Genomic DNA, 24,559 nt, shown 5'->3' with positions numbered 1-24,559 from the left:
CATTTGGCATTTGAATTGTGGTATATTGCTAATTCTGATAAAGAAACCAGAGCACTAGTAGGTAAGATAAGAATTTGTTATATGCTATTGATGTGAATGAGTATACAGTCAGTAACAGAATTCATGAGACTCTTCATCTTAACATTATCCTGCCTCTGATATACCATTACATGCAAGGAAATGAAGTGCTACCAACATATTGTGTACAATCATGGAGTCAAAAAACTATCTGAATATTGTCAGGTTGTTTGGCATCATGTGGGAGACTATATTGTTGTTGATTAATTTATCTCTTATGCTTATCTGTTGTGTTCACAAGCTAATGAAAAAACACTCTTTAGTATGTACTGTACCAATACAAATGATTTAAAACTTATCATAACAGTGCTATGAAAAAAGTACTTTCTAATACAACAAACTACCTAAGACTGTCAAGAATTAACAGCATAATACACACTTTTGTCCTCAAAATGGTCTGTGTTTATGTTCATTCCACAATCATACTGAAGTAGCATTACAGAAAGGACTACCACAAAAGTCTGAAAATGTAGTACCAGGGACAGTGTGAGTAGGATGATGTGGTCCAGTTAGCAAATTGTTCAGTGTCTCAATTAAGTCAGTACAACTGACACAAGCAGAAAAAGCAGGCATTAACAAGTGTGCAACTTTTCAAAATTTTCCCCATTAGAAGTGCAGGTTACAGAATCAGGGTAGTGACAAAACTCATGTGGGAGAAGCTGGCTTAAGATTTCTTTACTGCTTGTTGATCTGGCTGCTAGTGGCTCTTTCACAGAAGAGGTAAAACCCTTGTGTCCAGTGAGATTAGAACTGAAAATTAACATGGTCTTTCCCTTAAAGAGCCAACATTTTACCACAAAACTAGCCTACAGCTGTAGCCAAAATTACTCCCTTGTTGTCCCAGTTATGGCTGAGTTGGAGAATTAACAATATTTATGGCAGAGTAATCTGCAGTTCCTGGTTGAACAAGCTACCTGGACTCAAAAATATAAATTTGTTACCTCCATGTCATCCTTTAAGTGAGAATCATTCAGAATGTTTAATCTAAATGACAAGAAAATATTTAGTGAATTTATCAGGATAAACATGAACCACTGTAGGAATAAAATCACCAGTAAGATAGTTGCCAAATGAATTCTACAATTTTGCCAGTTCTCCATTAGACTAGTGACAGACAGATTATGTTTGCTCAGTTGATATGCAGAGTGCTGACATGTTGACTGGGAGCAAAAATACATAGTATAGGTCAATGAGTTTTGTTCACATTCCAGGAACAATGATTTGGAACAAAACAATGGTTATGAATAATATCCAGCTGCGCTGACTGCAACTGTAATGTTATAAATAAAGAGCAAGGGAAACTATTCAGGTTACTCTCTTCTTCAGGAGCTGTCATATCTATTTTTGTTTTTTGTCTTAATTGAACTGCAAACTAAAGAACTCATTCAACAGAAGCTATTAGCTTACTTAGCATCACCAGGCACTATTAACTTTATGGGTAAATAACATTTATTTTAATATTATATTCTTTAAAAAAGTTTTCCTTGTGAAACATCATTTTCACCATCTCTAACACATAATAACGGAAATGAGAAGATAACATACCACTGATTACAAAATACAAACATCCACAAAGAAAGTTCATAAGCTGTGAATAACTTATAGTTTCAGATTGCAAATGCAAACTGTGCAAGGAAATCTTATGGAAAGACCAAAAATATGACTCAAAAGCTACAAAGAAAATTAAACAAGTCAATGGTTGCAGTCCAAGTTCTATTTCAACTTCTTATAACATGAAAGGAGAAGCAATTGGGATGAGATTGCAAAACAAAGGACAATAATGTATCAAATATATCATTCTTAAGCAAAACTGTGATACATTCTATAAAAATCAAACAGATGAAAACTGTCATCTACTTGTTACAATTACATGATGATGTTTTGTCAATAAAAGTGAAAAACACTTGATGAATGAACTTGTCATTTCCCAGACAGCTTAAGACAGGGAGGAGCCAAAGTAACAAGATGAGGTTACCCTAGGTGAGCTTGGAGCAGAATTTCTATGCAGTACTCACAGTTGGCACCTTTTGCTCATAGTTTATTTCCCAGTACTTTCACACTTACGACACCTCTATGCTATCACAACATTCATATGTCAACTACCAAATTGTGTTAAGGCAAACTGTAATGTTAAATATTACGGTACCTGTGGGTGAACCTAACTCAGTGGACAACAATAATTGTAATTTCATTTTATCGTGGAGACTGTTGAAAAGACTCAATAATGCTGGCCTTGGCAGCTAGAGACTGTTGTCATGGGTGTGTGTGAAATGAATTTGTGTGTGTGTGTGTGTGTGTGTGTGTGTGTGTTTGTTTGTTTTCTGTCTATCTTGCCTGTTTGGCCAAAAGCTTTATTTGACAGTCTTTTTGTTGTGCCTATCTGTGACTCAGCAGGTCCCCTATACAGTTAGTAGCAACAATCCTTTTCATAATATTGTCATTATCCCATCCTGGCTTTTCCATTGTTTAACAATTCTGTCCACAACACATCAACTTGTCTTCTGATGCAATTGCTCATTGACTCTTACTTAACTATAAGTTGAGGGTCAGATAAGTAGGGCAAAACCAGAAGGACAAACAGACATGGAGAACAGACACCTCACTCTGTACATCACCATGGAATAACTTGAAAAAGTTGAACATTGGTAAGGGAATGAGGTTGATGAAATAAATTAAGCATTTCAGGAGAAGACCAGAATCAAAGCTTCAGTAAGCACTTCCATTTTTAAATTGCCCCTACACAGCATACGTTTCATTGAACACCTCTTCAAAGTGTTTTAGACACTTACTTTGATGACATGAAGTCACAGTGGGCAGTGCCCACCACCTGATAGTATTGTCATTGCAGTCCCACTGTGATGAAGCATGTGACCTCACTAAGTGACACAATTATTCCACTATCCAAAAAATCTGTGGTCAGTCACAGATCAATGCTCTTAATCTTGGTACTAATGAAATGGTTTAGATAAGGCTCACCAGTAACACCTTGAGCTGCAAGATGAGGATAAACAAGTCATCAGTTATATACCACCATCCTCTCTCTAGCAGTCGGATTAATTCCACATATTTTTCAAATTGATGCAACTGAACGGGAAACATGCATTACTTCTAGTCTCCACATGAAACCCAACTAGCACCCTGCTGTATCATCAGAAAGTGTGTCTAAAAAGGGAAACCCACCAGAGATCACACAGTCAAGACATCACGTGGTGAAAGAAGGGTGAAATTAAAGTAACATCTATTTTGGTGCCAACACTCAACAGTTTGTAACAAAATGGTACTCCTTTTGGTGTCTCAGAAGTATGTAACATCAATGACATCAGAATTTAGTGACATTGAGTAATGCAGTGGGACTATTGATCAAAGAAATAAGAATTTCAAAGCCCATTAAAAATAAATTTTATCACCATTAAACGTATATAACATTATACAGGGTGATTCAAAAAGAATACCACAACTTTAGGAATTTAAAACTCTGCAACGACACAAGGCAGAGCTAAGCACTATCTGTCGGCGAATTAAGGGAGCTATAAAGTTTCATTTAGTTGTACATTTGTTTGCTTGAGGCACTGTTGACTAGGCGTCAGTGTCAGTTGATGCTAAGATGGCGACCGCTCAACAGAAAGCTTTTTGTGTTATTGAGTACGGCAGAAGTGAATCGACCACAGTTGTTCATCATGCATTTCGAACGAAGTATGGTGTTAAACCTCCTGATAGGTGGTGTATTAAATGTTGGTATAAACAGTTTACAGAGAATGGGTGTTTGTGCAAAGGGAAAAGTTCTGGACGGCCGAGAACGAGTGATGAAAATGTAGCACGCATCCAGCAAGCATTTGTTCGCAGCCCAGGAAAATCGACTCGCAGAGCTAGCAGAGAGCTGCAAATTCCACAATCAACTGTATGGAGAGTCCTACGAAAAAGGTTAGTTATGAAACCTTATCATCTGAAATTGGTTCAAGCACTGTCTGCAGCTGATAAGATTAAAAGAATTGATTTCTGTGATTTTATCCTTGCTCAAATGGAAACAGATGAATCTTTCATTTCAAAGATTGTGTTTAGTGATGAAGCAACTTTCCACACTAACGGGAAAGTCAACCGTCACAATGTCTGTATATGGGGCACTGAGAATCTGCGGGAAACAACGCAGTATGAACGTGACTCGCCTAAGGTGAACGTTTTCTGTGCCATTTCAGCCAATAAAGTTTTTGGTCCCTTTTTCTTCGAAGGTGCTACTGTAACTGGACTACAGTATCTGGAGATGTTAGAGAATTGGCTGTTCCCTCAGCTCGAACAAGAAGCACAACAATTCATATTTCAGCAGGATGGAGCGCCACCACATTGGCACTTATCTGTCCGTAACTACCTGAACGTCAACTACCCGAGGCAATGGATCAGCCGCCAGGCAGCCCATGACAGAGCACTTCATCACTGGCCTCCAAGAAGCCCTGATCTTACCCCCTGCGATTTTTTCTTATGGGGGTATGTTAAGGATATGGTGTTTCGGCCACCTCTCCCAGCCACCATTGATGATTTGAAACGAGAAATAACAGCAGCTATCCAAACTGTTACGCCTGATATGCTACAGAGAGTGTGGAACGAGTTGGAGTATCGGGTTGATATTGCTCGTGTGTCTGGAGGGGGCCATATTGACCACCTCTGAACTTGTTTTTGAGTGAAAAAAAAACCTTTTCAAATACTCTTTGTAATGATGTATAACAGAAGGTTATATTATGTTTCTTTCATTAATTACACATTTTTAAAGTTGTGGTATTCTTTTTGAATCACCCTGTATAATTAACAGAAATTGAAAACAAAAATATATAAATTCTATTATTTCATTGTTTGTTTTGATATTTTTACTTTTATACTTAAAGAGAACCAGTGCATTTCCCAGCATGATATATATCATAAAAACAGTCAAAGCATATAAATTCAGAGGATGCTGCAGTCGCATTTTTTAGTGGAAATATCATTAGGAAAAGCAACATCATTAACATGCTAAATACCTCACACTCTGGCAATAATTTTGTATCAGAGCAAAAAATATCAAAGCATTTTCTCAAAATGCAGAGCCAGCAACTGATTGCAGATCCAGCAGAGTATTTTATTAATTACATCACTTCTACCTGTGATTACCATTTACTGTGCAATGAGAATAGGGCACTTGTGTAATGTGTGACTGTAATTCTTTGCCTGTTGTACTGATAAAAATATTTGTAATAGGACAATATCCCAGTTTCATTGGCAACCAGGTCATTGTATAAGTAGGAATGACTTTGCTCATCCCGTGAGTCAATAACATACAGAAGTGGCTCTATGTAAAAATAGGATCCAAAAACTGATGATAGATTTGTTTGTTTCATTTGTCACCTCAGAATGATAATGTTCTCTTACTAGTGAAGTGATGCATTTTCTTTGATCCATACATATAAAAGCAAAGCAGGGCTGAATTCAGGATCTGTAGTGGACATTTGAAATGGAAACAGTTTAGCTGTTCCCAACAATTCATTAAACAAACACTTATATTTGGTGCTGACGTATTTGGTATTTGGTGACATGATGTTGCCAAATTCTATGTTTCCCCTTCAAAGAATAGTATGAGGTGATTGAGACTCTGCGTTCAAAACCTTCAAACAGCAGAGAGGCACTGCACCCATTGCCCACTGCCACAGTGTTGTGTAGTAATCACATCTCTGTTGTTTCTAGCCTCTGTAAAACCATCAAACATTCATGAGTTGTTCATTTTATAGTTATCCTGAGTGATTCCTCCTCTTTTCACTTGGGTCCTTCTTCAAGATAGCTGTTTTGTCATTCTGAGCTGGTGCACTTGTACACTGCTCAGTATGGATTAACACTTTCTAAAAAAATGTTACTATTGGTTTATGTTTACCTTCAAGACGTCAGTGGCAAATTTGGTCCTTGAGACCAACAAGACACAAACCAGTTAATTAAATGCCATCATGATGGATATGAAATAGCCACAAAATCTGGAAAGCTCACAAAAGATAACTTTCTACAAAGTTTTGTGCTCTTACGTACACTGATGAGCCAAAACATTATGATCACCAGCATAATATCTTGTTTGTCTGTCTTTGGAACAAAATACATAACTGATTCTGTGTATCATGGCTCTGACAGGTTGTTGGTAGGTTTGTGGAGGTATATGGCATTAAATATCTACACACAGGTCATGTAATTAGCATGAATAACAAACTAATGATTGGTATAAACAGTGATAGTGCCCAATAGCAGCCCAGATGGGTTCCATAGGATTTACATCAGGCAAATCTGGTTGCTGAGACATCATTGTGAGTTCATTAAAGTGCTCCTCAAACCACTGTAGTATGGTTGTGACTCCTAGATACTGACAATTATACTGCTGAAAAATGGCATCGCCTTCAGGGAAGACATCAAGGATGAAGGGATGCAGGTTGTTCACAACTGTCAGCATGTCTTCAACTACTAGAACAAGTCCCACGCAAGCACAGGACACTGTCTCTCATAGCTTAATATTGCTCCCTCCAGCCTGTGACCATGGTGCACTGCACATTTTGAGTTGCTGTTCACCTCAATGGCAGCATTTGTGGAGATGACCATGACCTAATGTGATTCACTTGAATAGCCGATACTTTTCCACTGATGAACAATCAAATACTGAGGGTCCTGTGCCCACTGCAGTCATAATTGATGACGTCATTGGGTCACCATGTGTATATGTAGGGGTAATCTGCTGTGGAGCTCCATGTTCAACAATGTACAATGAACGGTGTGTTCCGAAAGAGTTGTGTGTGCACTGGCATTGTGCTCTTTCAACAGAGGTGCTACAGATCACCATCTGTGCTACTTCACCAAGCAGACAAGTCTAGAAGTCCCTCTGGATTTTTATGCTTTGAATTTTTTTTATGATATACATCACGCAAGAGGAATTCACTGGCTCTTTTTAAGTATAAAAGTAAAAAATCAAAGCAGGCAATTAAATAATAGAATTCATATGTTTTTCTTTTTAATTACTGTTCATTATATAAGGTTATAAAAGATTAATAGTGATAAAATTTATTTTTAATGTGGTTTGAAATGGTTATATCTTTTAATAACAATCCCATTGTTTTTCTCAATGTTACAAAAATGTTGGTGTCATTGATCTTACACACTTCTGCAACACCAAGACACACACACATAAACAATGGTATTTGAACACAGTGTGGAAAAATTTCAAAACTTTGCTCTTAGCCACTACACTAGTATCAAAACTTTGACTTTCATTTTCTTGCAAAGTGTTGAGAGTTGTCACCTAAGACAAAATAGGTGATCCGTTATTTTCACCCTTCTTTCACCAAGTGGAATTTTTTCTGTGTCAGAGGGTGATCTATGGTATTTCCCTTTTTTAGCCACACTGGTGAGCCTTAGGTAAACCATTTCATTCGTATCAAGACAAAGGGCGTTGATCTGGGTCTTACTACAAATTTTTCAAATAATGGACTAATTGTGTCACTTAGTGTGACTACATACTACATCACAGTGGGACTGCAATGATAATAGTATTGGGTGGTGAATCAATACTATTAGCTGTGCAGTAGTGGTTTTCTTTCCCTATGTATGTGCAATATGTTACATTTATTTATGTTCAGTGTCAACTGCTAGAACCTGCACCATTCATCAGTCCTCTGTATGTCATTCTGTAAATTGATGCCATATTCTAGTGTTGATACTGCCTTATAGACAAATTCATGATCTGAAAATATTCTTAAAGAGCTTATTACACTTTATACTAGATCATTTCTTCCTAGGGGTAGTCCAGAAATTACCTTTACATCTATTGATTTTGCCCTGTTAAGAGTGATGTGTTGAGTTCTACCTGCAAGGAAGTCTTGAATGCAGTCACATATCTGGTTAATGTTCACTAAGCGTATATTGTTTTGACTAAATGGCAGTGTGGGACAGCGTAAAATGCCTTCCTGAAGTCAAGGAACTTGGCATCAACCTGAGTGCCATTGTCTATAGTGCCAACAGAGTGAGCTGAGTTTTGCAAGAGCTCTGTCTGTGGAATTCATGTTGGTTTTTTATAGCAGAGGTTTTTGTTGTCCAAAAACATCAATATTCTTGAACATATAACATTTTTCATAATTCTTCAATGGATTGACATCAATGATATAGGCCTATAATTATGTGTATCTGTTGTATGATCCTTCTCAACAATGGGAATGACCTACTGTCTTCTCTAGTCACTGGTTACCAATCATACCTCCAACAAACTATAGGAAACTGTTACTGGAATGTGAACAAGTTCATTCACAGATTCTTTGTAGAATCTTGAAGTATCTCATCTGGTTCTGATGCCATTCCTCTATCAAGCAATTGTAGTTCCTTTCTGTTCCCTAGTATGTTACCTCAGTAACTGCCATTTTGACATTCATATGATAATTGAATTGAGTAGTGGTAATAAAACTTTTCAAAATTTGTGTTTCCTCTTCTACATGCAAGGAGAGAAGGAAGGAATAGAAAACATAAGCTTTTCATGCACAAATTTCTTGTACATTACTTGTAGAAATATATTTCCTGGCTGTTTTCTCTCTCCCTGTAGTATTTCCCATGCTGTATACTGAACATTCATAAGCATAGTTAGCCATTGCATCTGTCTGCTGATCTTCATCTATACCTACGTTTACACAGATATTCCACAAGCCACCGTGTGGAGTGTGGCAGAGGGCACCCTGTACCACTACTAGTCATTTCCTTTCCTGTTACACTTGTAAATAGAGTGAGGGGAAAATGACTGCCTATATGCCTCTGTATGAGCCCTAATTTCTCATAGCCTATCTTTGTGGTCCTTATGGGCAATGTATATTGGTGGCAGTAGAATCGCTTAGCAGTCCGCTTCAAATGTCAGTTCTCTAAATTTTCCCAATAGTGTTTCTTAAAATGAATGTCACCTTGCCTCCAAGGTTCCCGTTTGGATTCCCAAAGCATCTCCAGACACTTATGTGTTGTTCAAACCTACTGGTGACAAATCTAGCAGCCCACCTCTGAATTGCTTCAATATCTTCCTTCAGTTCAATCTGGTATGGATCCCAAGCACTTGAGCAGAAGTCAAGAATATGTTGCACCAGCATCCTATCTATGGTCTACAGGTGGGCTACTCATTCCTAAAATTCTCCCAATAAACTGAAATTGACCATCCGCCTTCCCAACTACAGTTCTCACATGCTAGTTCCATTTCATATCGCTTTGCAATGCTACACACAGATATTTAAATGACTTGACTGTGTCAAGCAGGACACAAGTAATACTGTATCTGAACATTAGAAGTTTGTTCATCTGCATTAACATACATTTTTCCACATGTTGAGGTAACTGCCGTTCATCATGCCGACTGCAAATCTGCTTGTTGTGAGTGCTCACCATAAAAACTTTGACTATCCATGCACACTCCATATGCCACACTGTGTACATCTTTATATCATAGTCCACTATAATGTTGTGTTTATGTGTCTCAATCCATAAAACCCTAGTGAAAACACTGTTCATTCATTGTAATATATATTTGCTCCACCCCCCCCCCCCCCCCCCCCAAAATAAATAAATAAATGAACTTTGTTCAGTGTCTTCATTTAGTGCAATGTAAAGAAACAATTTCAGTGCTTTCTTTCAAACTATTCTCATCAATTACTGCTGAATTCACAGACTGTGTTGACATTTTACATATACTTTCCAAATGATTCAGCTTACAGCTAGAGAAGATGTCACTGTTATATAAGAAAATAAACAAATAAATAAGAAAATAAATGGTAAATTATCATCATTTCACTTCTGCTTTTATTCACAATATCATGACAGTTTCAAGGCAGGTAAATAATCTAGCACAAACACTAAAATGTAGGAAACATATCTTGATATTTTAAAGGTAGATCATTATTAGCAGAATTTGAACTTAACCTACAATTTCAAATATTATAATAACTAGTGATACATCACAGAGTAGTTAATTTTAACTTACTTAAATCAGAATTTTGAAAATTACTTAATTTTCATTATTATGACAGAATGAATAAAGGAAGGCAACTGTGATTTGTTTTCACAGTGCTCCACTAAATGTTTTCTATGCTGCATTAGATTTGTCCAATAGATACTAATTGGGAGGGATAGCAAGAAACACTAGTGCCACTACCAACTCACAGCACTTTTGGGAACACCCATTTGTAGGAGAGTAAACGTACTGAAAATTTCATTACACATGTCATCATTTATGTGAAATAACTCTTGTTAGATCCACCAAGAAACATTAGAAGGTTTAACTGTAAATGATTAGAGAAACACAGGCCAGTATTCAATGTGTGTGAGTATTAATAAGAGGAAATCTGCAAAATAAACAGTGACGTAAGGCCATATATTTCTGATTTGTTAGCTGCCTGTCATTTACTTCTTTCTGCATGCTTTCTTAAAGCATATAATTATTACAGTATAACTAGACCAAGGAAAATTCTGAGATGGTTTCTTCCTAATCCCTGGCCAAGGTCTGTCTGTACTATCTTCAGCATGTATGGGATCTTCCTCTCCCTTCCCTTTGACACTGACAAGAGGAGCAAATATGAACTTATAATCAAAGAAAATTTCTCTTTTTATATGGGTTCCTTGTTCATAAATATATAACTAAAAGATTTCATTAAACACTAGTTAATTTCCTCATACATAATATTGTGAAGTTGTTCTGTAGATATCTCTCTTAACTAGTTTACTTAGTCAGAGTCATTTTATAATTTTATTTTCTTTGATTTTTGGAATGTATTAGTTTGTATTTTTTAACAATTGAATTAAATGATTTAGGGAACCTTTTTTGGAATATTTGTAAAAAAAAGGACACTGATGCCAGTCCAATATTAGCAACATAGTCACTGGGATAAGTGGAGAACAGTTTGACTATCTGAAATCAAAAGAATTTAGACTGCACAGGTTCATAAATCACTTAAATGATATGCCAAAATAATATAAAGTTCACTAAACATTTGAAGTACTTCAACTTTTGAAAGGTGTAAAACAAGACATTTCAAAACAATCTTCTGCTATTGCCCATCAGTTCGACCAAGATGGAGAAATTGCCAGTGTGTGAAACAAGTAAACAAATATATACTGTGTGATTTGCATTACGTAAAAGAGTATCAATAGATATCATCTCAACAACAATATTAGAAAAATGATAGATTGCTACTCATCATAAAGATGACCCATTGAGTTGCACACAGGCACAACAAAAAGTCTGTTGTCTTTATGGTGAGTAGCAATATTTATCATTTCCCTGATACTGTTGATGTTCTAACCTGGAGTTGTCATTGTTAGATATCATGTTAAATTATGTAAAAGAAAACTACTATGGTTTAATGCTTGATACCACTAGTTGTTAGGAAAAGGATAGAATCCTACTCACCATAAAGATAACCCATTGAATTGCAGACAGGCACAACAAAAATACTGTTATCATTATGGTGAATAGCAATCTATTCCTTTCCTGATGTTATTGATGTTGTGACATACACAAAAGAACAGTGCTATGGCTTAATGTTGATACCACAAGTTGTCCGTTTAGTTACTGGTGATTGCCTCTGATTGTTATCTAACATCTTGAAAAAGAAGCAGTCACATTGTCATAAAAGCCAATAGAGTGACACAAATCTGAAGAACTATACTAGGCTTGGTGCCATATGACATCTGTGAGAAATAATTCTTAAGTTTTGATCATCACCTCACAAAACATCAAGCTGTGACTTAGGAACTTGCTAATGGTGTTAGTCCTCCTCTACATAATCACCCTTCATTGTGACAAATTCCTTCCAATGATGGATAACTTCACAGAGGCCTTGGTTTTAGAAGTCTGCATTTTGGATTTTCTAGGGACATTCCCCCTTGAAAATCACCTTTTCATCATTCTGAAAATGCCTGCCATGCAATTTTTTCATCACAAGCAGAAAAAAGAAGAGGGTCCCATTTCAGGAGAAGACAAGAAGTGAGGCAAAATGTGACTGCACAGAGAAGTAGCTTGTGTGACTGTGCTCTCTGCAGAATAAGCTGTGGTGTTGTACAGCAAAAACACCCCTTTGGCTGTGTTGTCTTGACAATGCCCCATAATCTTAACAGGATATTTTGGTAATGTACTTCTGTTATAGTTTTCCACTAAGAAGCATAATCTATTAGCACTACACCAAGGTAGACCCAAAAAATGCTCATCACAGTTCGCTATGATCGTTAGGGTCTTTGCCTTTTACAACTGTGGTGAATCCACATGTTTCCACTGATTAACTTGCTCCTTTGTCTTGGGGTCATATTGATACTCTCAGCACTCATCTATGGTGCTCAGGCGACTAAGGAATTCATCTGGATTGACCTGACACAGATGCAACATTTCTGCTGCTGTCTTAGCTTGGAAGGTTTTTTGTCTCGGTATGAGCTGTTGCAGAATCTGGAGAGTGGTAATCTGTTGGAAACTTAACATGGACCTACATTTTTTATTATTTTTTCTAACAGAGAGACAATCTGGTAGTTTGTTGGTCATCACTTGGACTTGTTTGATCACAAATGAATCATATGTATCACCTAACCACTGTCTAATATGTTGGCACATTGTTGTGTTACATATCCACCAACACAGCATGGAGTGTTGCAGCACTATTCTCCTTCAAAGCAGAAAATCAATTACCACATAGTACTTCATTTTAGAAATGTACTGTGTGATTTTGTTTTCATTCCTCTTGCAACATACGAGGGTGAGTCAAATGAAAACCTTAAATTTGTAATAACAAATCGAAATTTTGTGCCGTTATCCTATAAGCTGGTAAGTGTGCTACAAACAGTGTGCAGAATGGCCTGCAGGTGGCAGAATAGTGCAGATGCACACATACCATCACCATATCAGTATAAAAATGGCTGCCCCACTTGCGACTTGCACTAAGGAAGAACAGCATTCTGTTATTCAGTTTTTGTGTAGTGAAGGTGTGGAACTTATTGAAATTCATCAACAAATGAAGGTTCAGTATGTTGATGCATGTTTGTCACAGCAGCAAGTCTACAAATGGAGTAGGAAGTTCGCAAATGGTGTGACTTCAGTGGAAGATCCTCCTTGTCCAGGTCAGGCACAACGAGTTGTGACTCCACAGAACATTGCAGCAGTTGAAGCCATAGTGAAAGAAACCTGCCGAGTGACATTGAATGACATTGCAGCATGTTTACAGATTATTCATGGGTCAGCACACTACATTGTGCATGATGTGCTCCAGTTTCACAAAGTGTCTGAAAGATGGGTGCCACGGCAGTTGAATCCTGAAATGAGAGAACAACATGTTGATGCTTGTGAAGAACTTCTTCAGCACTTTGAATGAGAAAGTGATGGCTTCCTTGCAAGAATCGTGACTGGGGATGAAACCTGGGTTCACTTCCACCAACCAGTAATGAAGAGAGCAAGGAATTGTGCCATTCCTCATCACCAAGTGATTTCCATATGTTTGGACTACTCAAAGACGCAGTGGAAGGAAAGAAGTTTTGTTCTGATGAAGAGGTATGCCACACGGTGCATGAGTGGTTGCGCAGACTACCAAAAGAATTTTTTTCTAAAGGAATTTTTACATTTTGTACACACTGGAGGACTTGCATTGAGTGTGGGGGAGATTATGTTAAAAAGTGATACAGCTTTGTACCACTTCTGCACAATAAATAATATTTTTTTAAATATTTAAGGTTTTCATTTGACTCACCCTCTTAGTACAGTATTGAGGTGCAGGGTTTCAGTATGTACCAGAACTTTCAATGTGTACGAGCAAACCAATAATGAAAATAATTAAGAAACTTTATTTTTTGAGTTGATAATTAAAACCTTATACCTACTCCTTGTTATGAAATTTTTAATATTTTAATATCATTAGTATTATAAAGCCATTAATATGATATAAACACTTGCAGATTTGAAGCATTAAAATGGCTCTGGTCTAATATGTATTCAAAGGAACAGCTGTATCAGCTGTAAACAGACATGTGTCCTTTGGACAGTAGACATTTATATTGATCTCTTCTTTATCAAGATAGAACACACAATTACACCCTATCACATAACAGAGGAGAGGGAATACTTTTTGTAGCAGGGTTTCTGCTGTGCACCTGTACATCAGTGATTGGATGTAAACAAGACTAACACTTTTTAGAAGTACTCAAGGCATTGTATAATCCTCCACAATTGATAAAAGTTGTGAAAAATTAACTACACTATAACTGTCAACAGGGTTTAGGATTAGTTAACTGTCTACATAGAAAGGGTGGTATTTTCATTTGGTCTGACTGTAACTACTACATTTAGAAATATTCTTGCATAAAATATCTGTTCTACATTGTAATTTTCAGTGCACAAATTTTTCAACCAGGCCCATCCTAGCTCACAGTTCCACAAATGAAAGTAAGAACAGATTGGACTGATCCTTTTACACTTGCAGCACAGCCTCTCTGTCTAGTAACCAGCTTAAGTTTTGAACTCACTACTTGTTATTGCAAGAGCAGCACTTTTTACCAGTTAAAAAGCAGATTATAGGAAACACATGGTGTTTAATGGTTTTGAATGCTCACTAAAATATCATGCATTTAATTATATTTAGGGCTCTGGAAGTTCATGTTTATAATTGCACAGTACATCACATGGAATTTATTACCCCTTGAAGGAAATTCTCAGTTCTCCCAAAAACATTCAAAATTTCCATAGTAGTAATCTATGACTGATCATAAATGTTTACAGATTAATCCATTTCTTCATAAAATAACTATTGCATAATCTTCAAAAAAGATTAGAACTTTGGGCTTCAGGACTTCACAAAACAAGAGCTGACCATGGAGAGCTCAAGACTTACGTGCATAGATCCTCTCCCAGTACAAAACATGCAAAAAGCTCTTCTCTGATTTGCTAAATAACAGAGTAGCCAATCAACTTCATATTTCAATACACGTAACCTGGTACCCTTCTTATATTGACCAATTTCAGTTCTGAAATCAGTTTTCACAAAAATACAAACTAATACATACCAAAGAACAAATAAAATTAGCTGCATCTTTACTCATCCAAAGTATCAAAGTAAATATATCTACAGAGTACTCAAAACTACCTACTTTACAATTATCTTCAATTCCCCATTGTATGTGACTCACCTCAATGTTGCACTGTCTGTCTCCCGTGCTCACAAACAGTTATTGACAGTATCATAATTCATGTCTCACATACATGTGGTATCAATCTTCTCATTTAGTTAGACAATACAACAAATGAAAATAGTGTCATTCAACAGATAAAATAATATAGCTCAAGGAAACTGAAAAATTATGTAAAATTTAAATTCTTAGTTAAAACTCTGTTTACTCAGTTATCTAATGATCAAGTATTTAGCTACAGTTCTTCACTTACTTTTACACAAAACACATTTCCATTTCAGGAAACTTTTTATCATGGTAAGTCATAAATAGTGGGTTTTACGTAATTTTGTTTTTAACAGTTGCTTTAGATATTCAACTAAAATTAATATTGTTAACTATAATCATTACAATATGCTATACAAAGCTTCATGACAACTTAGTTACTATAAATATTTTTATAATTCATAGTGATGTACAAACACTTAATTTCTAATAAGCACACATATGCAACTTCTCTAGATGAGACAGTCAATTCATGTGTAACGTAATGTTACTCTCAGTGTGAAAAAGCATTCTCTTGGCCATGTGTCATTGTGTGTAGCAAGAAAGCTTCTGTCAGATTCCTTTCCAGCAACGTATATTGCTACAGCTGAAGTGGGATTGAGATATTGCCCATATATTCTACATCTACATCTACATAGATACTCTGCAAACCACCATATGGTGCATGGCGGAGAGTACCTTGTACCACTACTACTCATTTCCTTTTCTGTTCCACTCAAAAAGAGAACAAGGGAAAAATGACTATCTACATGCCCCCATATGAGTCCTAATTTCTCGTATCTCATCTTCATGGTCCTTATGCATGTTGGCAGTAGTAGAATCATTCAGCAGTCAGCTTCAAATACCGGGCCTCTAAATTTTTTCGGAAGGAGAAGGGATTGAATCTGCATCTGGCTATTCTTATTAACCAAATGCTAGACTGGTCTTTCCTACACCACCCTTGTCTTGTGTAGTTTATGCCCCATAAGTAATGACCACATCATTAATGTGAAATGAAACTTTAATCCACATTTCTTTTCATTTATTCTAGCCACAATAGGAAAGTTATAATGCAGTCCATTGCAAATCAGACAATGCAGACTTTCGGAAATAGTGCAAAAATATTTTTGTGGTTTTTATGTATGTAATAGAGAAGAACATTGAGAGATGGAGCTGGAAGTTGCCAATGAATTGTAGGCTTGTGACCAATATCTTACCATTAACTGAAATTAAGTAACTACAGCAAATCTCTGGTGGTTTCCTGTTTGTGATAAGAACATATTATTGAATGCACAAAAGTATTTTAGGATGGAGTATTACAGATTATGTAAACCTGTTAAATGGATCAGTATTTCACTAGCACTTAAAGAGAAACATCTGTAGAATGGATTACATTGCTTCTCTATCTATTTTTGGAACAGAAATAATTAATTCAAGATTTAACATAACTTACATCTTTGTTACAGTTCAGATTTAAGATCTCTTCTATAAAGTTCATGGTTACATTAATATCATCAACTCATGTAGAATATAACTTGGATTGTCAATTATTGTTTAACTTTTTCTAGTAATGCAGATTTTATGTACATGTAATACATTCTGTTACCAGTTAGTATATAGTTTTAAATACTCTTACCTATATTTTCCTCTGTTGCTGTGTATTTATCAGATGTAAAAAAATCTGTAATTAAGTGTAGTAGATCACATAATACCTCTATGAAAACCATATACTCATGACCATGGCCCATTTCTAGGCCTGTCTGTGTATTCCAGTGGTAGAGTACTCGGAAATATTTAAAAAGGTATGGAATTATTTTATAGAAATTCCTTATTTTTAGTCATAATTTATTACATTGGCTGTTTAGAATTGATATTGTGTGCTACACTGTTTTCAAAACAACATACAAAGAAATAAATACATAGCATATAAAACAGTAGTGCCACTATGTAAAATTTCAACATCCTAAATTGTGAATTATCATCAGTAAAGAAATCATAGTTTCAATTTGCTTCTCTTGAATAATTACAGGTATTTTCTCTCTACTCATGCCCACAGTAGAGCCATGGGATGCTCTACTAATAAATTACTGAATCACTGAACAAAAGAAAAACAATGTCTTTCAGCTGGAATACAATAGCGTTTCATTACATATCCACATTTTTGTGGCTTGTATCTGAAAATTTGATCAGTTTCATTAATCTAAAATCTAAATGAGGAGAATAATTTGCAATTTCTCTTATTGTTAAGCATACAATACAAATAAAATACCATGTGTTGCTACTTCTAAGTAATTGGAAACCTGCACTTTCTATATGAAAAAGTTTGTTAGAATTGTGGGAAGCTAAAATTTGTACATTAAAAAAGTTGTTCCTGTATCAAAATATGCACTATCTAATCAAAGGTATCCAGATACATGTACATAATAACTGACCACTGGATGTCATAATAGGAAGACCACCAGTGTAAAAGGAGGCAGAGAGAATTGTGTTGTCAGTAGAGAAGTAGAACAGTAGATTGGGTCAATCAAGAGAGCTCAGTGGTTTCGAATGTGGTCTAGTCATTGGATGTTAACTAAATAAAAGAGCCATCAGGGACATTTCAAGCTTTCAAAAGCCACCCAAGCAGCTCCTCTAAAGTGACATATTTCTATAGTTATTTCTATAGTCAGTGTTAAGCAATGCTTGACACAGTGTAAAGAGTAATTCCACTGGACTGTGGATGACTAGAAATGAGTGATCACACTATTCCCTGTGGCAATCTGATGGAAGGGTTTTGGTTTGGTTAATGCCTGGAGAATGTTACCTGCCATCATGTTTAGTGCCAATAATGAAGCATGGAAGAGGTGGTGTCATGGTATGGGGGTGTTTTTCATGTTTAGGCTGTGGTGATTTTATAACACTTAAGAAAATGCTGACTGCAGAGGGGTAGGGACATATTTTACAGCTTTATCAGCATGTACAGTAGAGGTGAAGTTTGGAGAAAATTATTGTTTGTATCTGCATAAAATCCATCTATTCATAAAGCAGTATGGTAATGCAGTGAGGTAATGGTCTGTGGACAATGACATTTCTAAAGTGAACTGGTCTGCTCAGAGTCCCAACTTAAACCCAGTGGAATACCTTTTGGATGTGTTAGAATGTCGTCTTCACCCCAGACCCCAGGCCCCAATGTTACTACCTTCTCTGGTTTCAAAGAATGGGCAACCGTTCCTCCACAGACATTCAGATATCTCATTGAAAGTATCCCCAGCATAGTTAAAGCCATGATAAAGCCATAGGATGGACACACACTGTATTTATGTCCACTAATATATGTCTGGGTACTTTTGATCAGATTGTTCAGTTAAGCATGAGGTCCATGACAAGTTTGTGAGTCATTGTGTATGTGTAAAGAAGGTATGTGCACATGATCACATGACTCCTTGACTTTCAAGAGAATGTTGGCTAAATGCTGAAAAATCTTCAGTGGAAGAAATTGAATAAAAAGACAACTAATTTCTACAAAAAAATTCATTTGAGAAGTCTTGCAACTTGTTTTCAGGGTATAATATGTGTATATGCTCAGAGTCATGAATTTATCTTGCCAGAAACTAAATAAAAAGACAACTAACTTCTCACAAAAACTTCATTTGAAAAGTCTTCAAACTTTTTATTATTGTGTAATATGTATATATTCTTGGAATCATGAATTTATCTTCATAAGAGTTTGCATGCATGCATACAAGCAGTCTTTTTTCTCACAAATATCTTTAAATAGTAAGTCATGCAAAGAATCCTAAAATCTCATATGATAAAAAGTATCCTTCATTGCACATTTTAGAGTCATTTATTGAATGTGGTTGTTGCTGTACACATTCTAAAACACAGTACATGTAATAACTGTGTTGATCAGCTCTTCATATGGTAACTTGTATGCTAAATTTGCATCCATGTGTAGATTACTGATTTGTTTGCACTTTCAGGATACCTCGCTGTGTGAGAGCAGCCTTAAACAAGTTGTCCTTTTTCATATTTTCATATGATTGAGCATTTCACACAGTCTAAAGTCATTTATTCCACTGAGTGATTATATCTAACTCTTAAGTGTGTCAGGATGTCACAGTTCTGATCACAATTCAGTTTCTGCTTAAAGATTGTATTGACACCAGGTGAATAGTAACATCCATAAATAACAACTTTATAACTGTGTTCTAATGCAGAGTCTGCATAAAATGCACAACACTGCATATTTTAATCACTGATTAGTTTTGGGGTTAAAAATTGTTTGTGCTGTTTTTGTGGCCTCACAGTATGGTACTACACACTATGTGACTAGGCATGAGAAATGAATTTGAGTACGGGATGCTATTATAGAGGTGTAGTTTCCTGAGAACAAGTATTTCTTTACTAATTTTACACATCATTCTGACCATGTGTTTATCTTAAGACAGCTTGAAATCAGTTTTCATCCTAAGGAAGTCAATAGCAAACAAATACTTTTCCATTAAGGTATTATGGATCCATGCAGTACAAAGCATCTGGTACACTCTTATCCAGTGATTGTTGCAGAGGGAGCTTGGGAATCATAAAATTTTATCTTTATCATTGGTTCACTTAGCTTCATATATTTAACATCTTTACCATTTCCAAAGTTATTCAAACATAAAGATTTTCAAAAAACAAATAACTGCATTTGGATTGCCCCATTGCACTATGGCATATGACATGTTATTAAGAAAAAGAATAACCTTTAGAATTCTATAATGTAAATATTATTTCATAATTTCAAAAAGGATTTCTGTAAATCCTTAAAAGTTATTTTGTTTACTAGCATTCTGAATCATAACATTCTGCTGCACTGGCTATCATTGATGAGATTAAAGTATTCTTTTATTTCTTTTACTTATCACTACTTCGTAGTTTTAACTGTGTAGCCATTTCATGCAATGGCCCAAACTCCATACACACTGTGACATACTTACAATGCAAGTTATAAAACAACTATCCATTGTTTACTTGAAAGAATAAATCTGTCAAATTTACATACTAGAGTTACAGATGAATTCTTTGTCATATAATATAATGGTAAAAATACTGTAACATTGGCCTAGCGTGCAATAAAATTATGCACAAGTCATGTGGAATCACAGATGGTGGATATGGGACATTCTATAAGGGAGAAAATCGTGTAATAAAATATTTTCCCACATTACCAGACATGTTGCCAAGTATTCCCTAACCAGCTGTAACACAGCATACCACTTAGAAGTGTAACAATGTACAGTGACATACAGTGGCCAAATGGTCAGAGATGAAACTGAGTGGCAAGATATTCTATGAAAGTGATATAATGCAATGTGTGAATGGCAGAAAAGGAAAGAGGGGAGAACTTTGAAATAGCTGACAGCTTCATAATTACAAGTTATTACTATGATAATTAAATGTGAGAACACTTTGTGATTCAGAAATAGTTTTCTAGTGACACATTTTTTCATTGTTGTCAAGATAAATTCCTCATGGATTCATTCCCCTCATACTGATCATTGCATAAAATATAATTATGGTTGAATGGTACCCATTTCTTGCAAAATTGCATGAAGCAGTCAACCTTCAGTGCCATCACTGCAAGTCATATGAGTGTCAAATTTAAGGCCTTGCATTGTGAATTTGAAATTTTTTATGTTCATTATGAGGCAAAATTTTTCACTGCCATCTCCATCTTTTCCCAGCAGATACTATAGGTACTGGCTGTTACTTACTTGTTACTTTTGGAAATGCAAACTAAAAATAAGATACTTTTGAATATTTTCAGTTGAATAACATCTGTTAGTTTTATGTTTATTTATGCTCAAATGAAGTTTTGTTGCTCTCATTTCACTTATTTATTTATGGATTTATAATGAGCAAAACTGAATGAACTATGAGGCAATTGCAGTATTCCAAAGGCTTTCTCATTTATTTTCCCAAATCTATTGGTCCAGGTAACTTTTGAATAATATTTTGGGCCCTGAAACATACTCCCTATGATGATGAAACTTTATCCCATTTTGTCTTTTTCCTCCTTCCAATATAGTACAGTTCATTTTTCTCAAGTACTTCCTCTCTACATCTACATCTACATCTACATCCATACTCTGCAAGCCACCTGACGGTGTGTGGCGGAGGGTGCCTTGAGTACCTCTATCGGTTCTCCCGTCTATTCCAGTCTCGTATTGTTCGTGGAAAGAAGGATTGTCAGTATGCTTCTGTGTGGGCTCTAATCTCTCTGATTTTATCCTCATGGTGTCTTCACGAGATATACGTAGGAGGGAGCAATATACTGCTTGACTCTTTGGTGAAGGTATGTTCTCGAAACTTTAACAAAAGCCCGTGCCGAACTACTGAGTGTCTCTCCTGCAGAGTCTTCCACTGGTGTTTATCTATCATCTCCGTAACGCTTTCGCAAGTACTAAATGATCCAGTAACGAAGCACGCTGCTCTCTGTCGGATCTTCTCTATCTCTTCCGTCAACCCTATCTGGTACGAATCCCACACTGCTGAGCAGTATTCAAGCAGTGGGCGAACAAGCGTACTGTAACCTACTTCCTTTGTTTTCGGATTGCATTTCCTCCTCGCCATCACTGTCTTCTCCTTACTTTGTTTCAGAATATTCTGGCCGAGCTTAAATTTTGTCATCACAGTTTGTATCCACTTCATTTACAAAATTCTCTTGAACTTCATTACTGTTCTCTTAAAAATAACATGTTTTGTATTTCAGTGACATGCTTTGGGTCTAGGAGACTATAAGCCTTACTGTAGTATACCATGATCAATTACAACCCAATTAATACATGAAAATTCCAATAAAGCATCACAATAAGATGTAGTGTATCAATCTAATATTGGATATTCAGACAGCCTTAATAAAAAAATAAGGTAAATGCCATTAACATTCCAAAGTAGCTGTCAAATACTTGCAAAGTTATGTTGATAACGAAGTAAATGTGCCATTGTAATGAAACAGGAGAGGCCACTGTCTCTAACTGAGCAGTCAGCAGACATCCTGACAACATAGCAGTTACTCCAGTACAGAAGTACACAACAACAAAAAGGGTCAGAGAAGGAAGCTAGTAGCAAGAATGTGTCATTGTTGTCAATTTTTGACACGTAATTGACAGAAAATTTTGGTGTATCAATTTGATAAGCCATTCCCAATGAAATGTTAACAAGAGAAGCAAAGAAATGATTTATGGATATTCAATGAAAAGGAAAACAGGAAGAAGATAAAAATATAGGGGCCTGGACATGAACACCCAATTAGTTTCCCATAACCTTTGTCTTTTGTGAAAAATTTATTTAATTTCATTGCAGACCAGGCTCACCACATACACTCTTTTGCATTATATGACTTGAGGAACACTAACTGTAACTCAAACATGCATATTTGATGGATTATATGATTTATATATCCAAACAGTTAATGGTTATTTTGTGTTTTAACTACGTTTCATCTAGTACATAATTCTGACCACCATGTGAAAGTGGCCATACACAACTGCACAGTAGTTGTGAATTCAGAGTAAAAGTATATTTTAATTTTCCAATGACAGTCAGTTTGGCATGATACTAGCTATTATAATTTTGTAGGATCCATATTTATTTAACACATTTAGAACAAGGAATATTTCATTTTTATCTATTTTATGGACTACACTGCAGTGCCTGTTGCTCAGACAGTTTCCATATTTATTTATTTAGTCACATTATTTAATCAGTGTTTATATTTCTGTAACATACAATGGACAGCAAACTAATGTTAAAATACATCTAAGCATTTGGAGAGACACATGCTGCTTTCAATCCATTTGTCATAAATATATTGTTTAGAAACTGACACTGAAATGAGGATGGTCAGCATTATGCTTAAAGTATGTGTTCCATTGCACAGGTAATAACACATCTGCTAGTAAATCAGGTGGATGTTCTCCACAAACACATTATAAGTTTCTCCATTGATAATAGATGGAAGAAGATAGGGCATTGACAGTCACCAACAATGCCAATTCAAAAAATAATAGAAAATTATCATTAATCATATGCTTCAATAGTTTGTTTGGTGACTCACATTAGCCCATATATGCTGATTACAATCAATCATGTGCTTCTACAGTTTGTGTGAATACTCACATCTGCCCATGCATGCGTGCATGCATCTTGTTGAAACTACAACTTACTTGTAAAGAGCACAGTTCCACTAATATAAGGCTTGATGTACTGTTGACTCAGCCATCTCCAGAAATGTACCTGCACTGGAAAATTAGCTGCTTACTGTGCTGGCACATGCAAGAATGCTGCAGAAAATGCAGCCTATCAGGAGAGACTTGCTGGACTATCATGTGGTTGTCATAATGTGTTCCACATATTTATCTGACATGAAACTAGGTTCATTATCAACTGGATCAATACCAGTCTCCAACTGTTACAGTGTTCTAATTCTTCAAGCTCATTCCCCAGAAGGAAGTAGCAAGAGTAAACATCAGATGCACCCTAAGAACTACATTTCCATCTTCATACATACTCTGCAAGCCACATTATGGTGCCTAATGTAAGGTTCCTTGTACTGCCACTATTCATTTCCTTTCCTGCTCTACTCACGGACAGAGTGAGAGAAAACTGACTGTCTGTATGTCTCCTTACAAGCCCTAATTTCTCTTATCTTATCTTTGCATTCCTTGTGCAAAATGTATGTTGGTGGCAGTAGAATCATTCACTAGTCAGCTTTCTCTAAATTTTCTCAACAGTATTACTCAGAAAGAACACTGCTTTTCCTCAAATAATTCTCATTTTCATTTGCAAAGCATCTCCATCATACGTGTGTGCTGATTGAATTGACAAGTAACAAATCTAGCAGCCTGCCTCTGAATTACTTTGAAGTCTACCTTTAATACAACCTGGTGAGGATCCCAAACACCTGAGCAGTACTCAAGAATGGGTTTCACAACTGTTCTATATGCAATCTCCTTTACTGATGACCCACACTTCCCTAAAAAACACTCAATAATCTGAAGTCAACCATTCACCTGCTCTACTATAGATAAAATTTGGCCAAATCATCTTGCATCCCACTACAGTCACTAAGCAGCAGCATCATTTAAGTATATAGAGAATAAGAGTGGTCCTACCACACTTCCCTAGGTTATTTCTTCTGATACTCCTGTCTCTGATGAACTCTCACCACTGAGGACAACATACTGGATTTTATTACTTAAGGAGCCTTCAGGCCACTCACAAGCTTGAAACTTGTTCCATATGCTCAAACCTTTGTTAACAG

General features: G+C 36.1%; 1 protein-coding gene across 7 annotated transcripts in view; it reads left to right on the top strand.

The window, feature by feature from the left end:
* Positions 1-24,559, top strand: part of LOC126470165 (cAMP-regulated phosphoprotein 21) — a 1,039,480-nt gene that overhangs the window by 889,025 nt on the left and 125,896 nt on the right. For 6 of the 7 annotated variants that reach the window (XM_050097798.1, XM_050097794.1, XM_050097797.1 and 3 more), the window contains one exon: positions 17,025-17,072. The exons of the other annotated variant lie outside the window; for it this stretch is intronic. In XM_050097798.1, coding sequence (XP_049953755.1) covers positions 17,025-17,072 — 48 coding nt within the window. The remainder of the gene's footprint in view (positions 1-17,024; positions 17,073-24,559) is intronic. 7 annotated transcript variants of the gene reach the window in all.

Source organism: Schistocerca serialis, chromosome 3, assembly GCF_023864345.2.
Source record: "Schistocerca serialis cubense isolate TAMUIC-IGC-003099 chromosome 3, iqSchSeri2.2, whole genome shotgun sequence".
Lineage (NCBI taxonomy): Eukaryota > Metazoa > Arthropoda > Insecta > Orthoptera > Acrididae > Schistocerca > Schistocerca serialis.
This window is presented reverse-complemented; position numbering and strand designations above follow the sequence as displayed.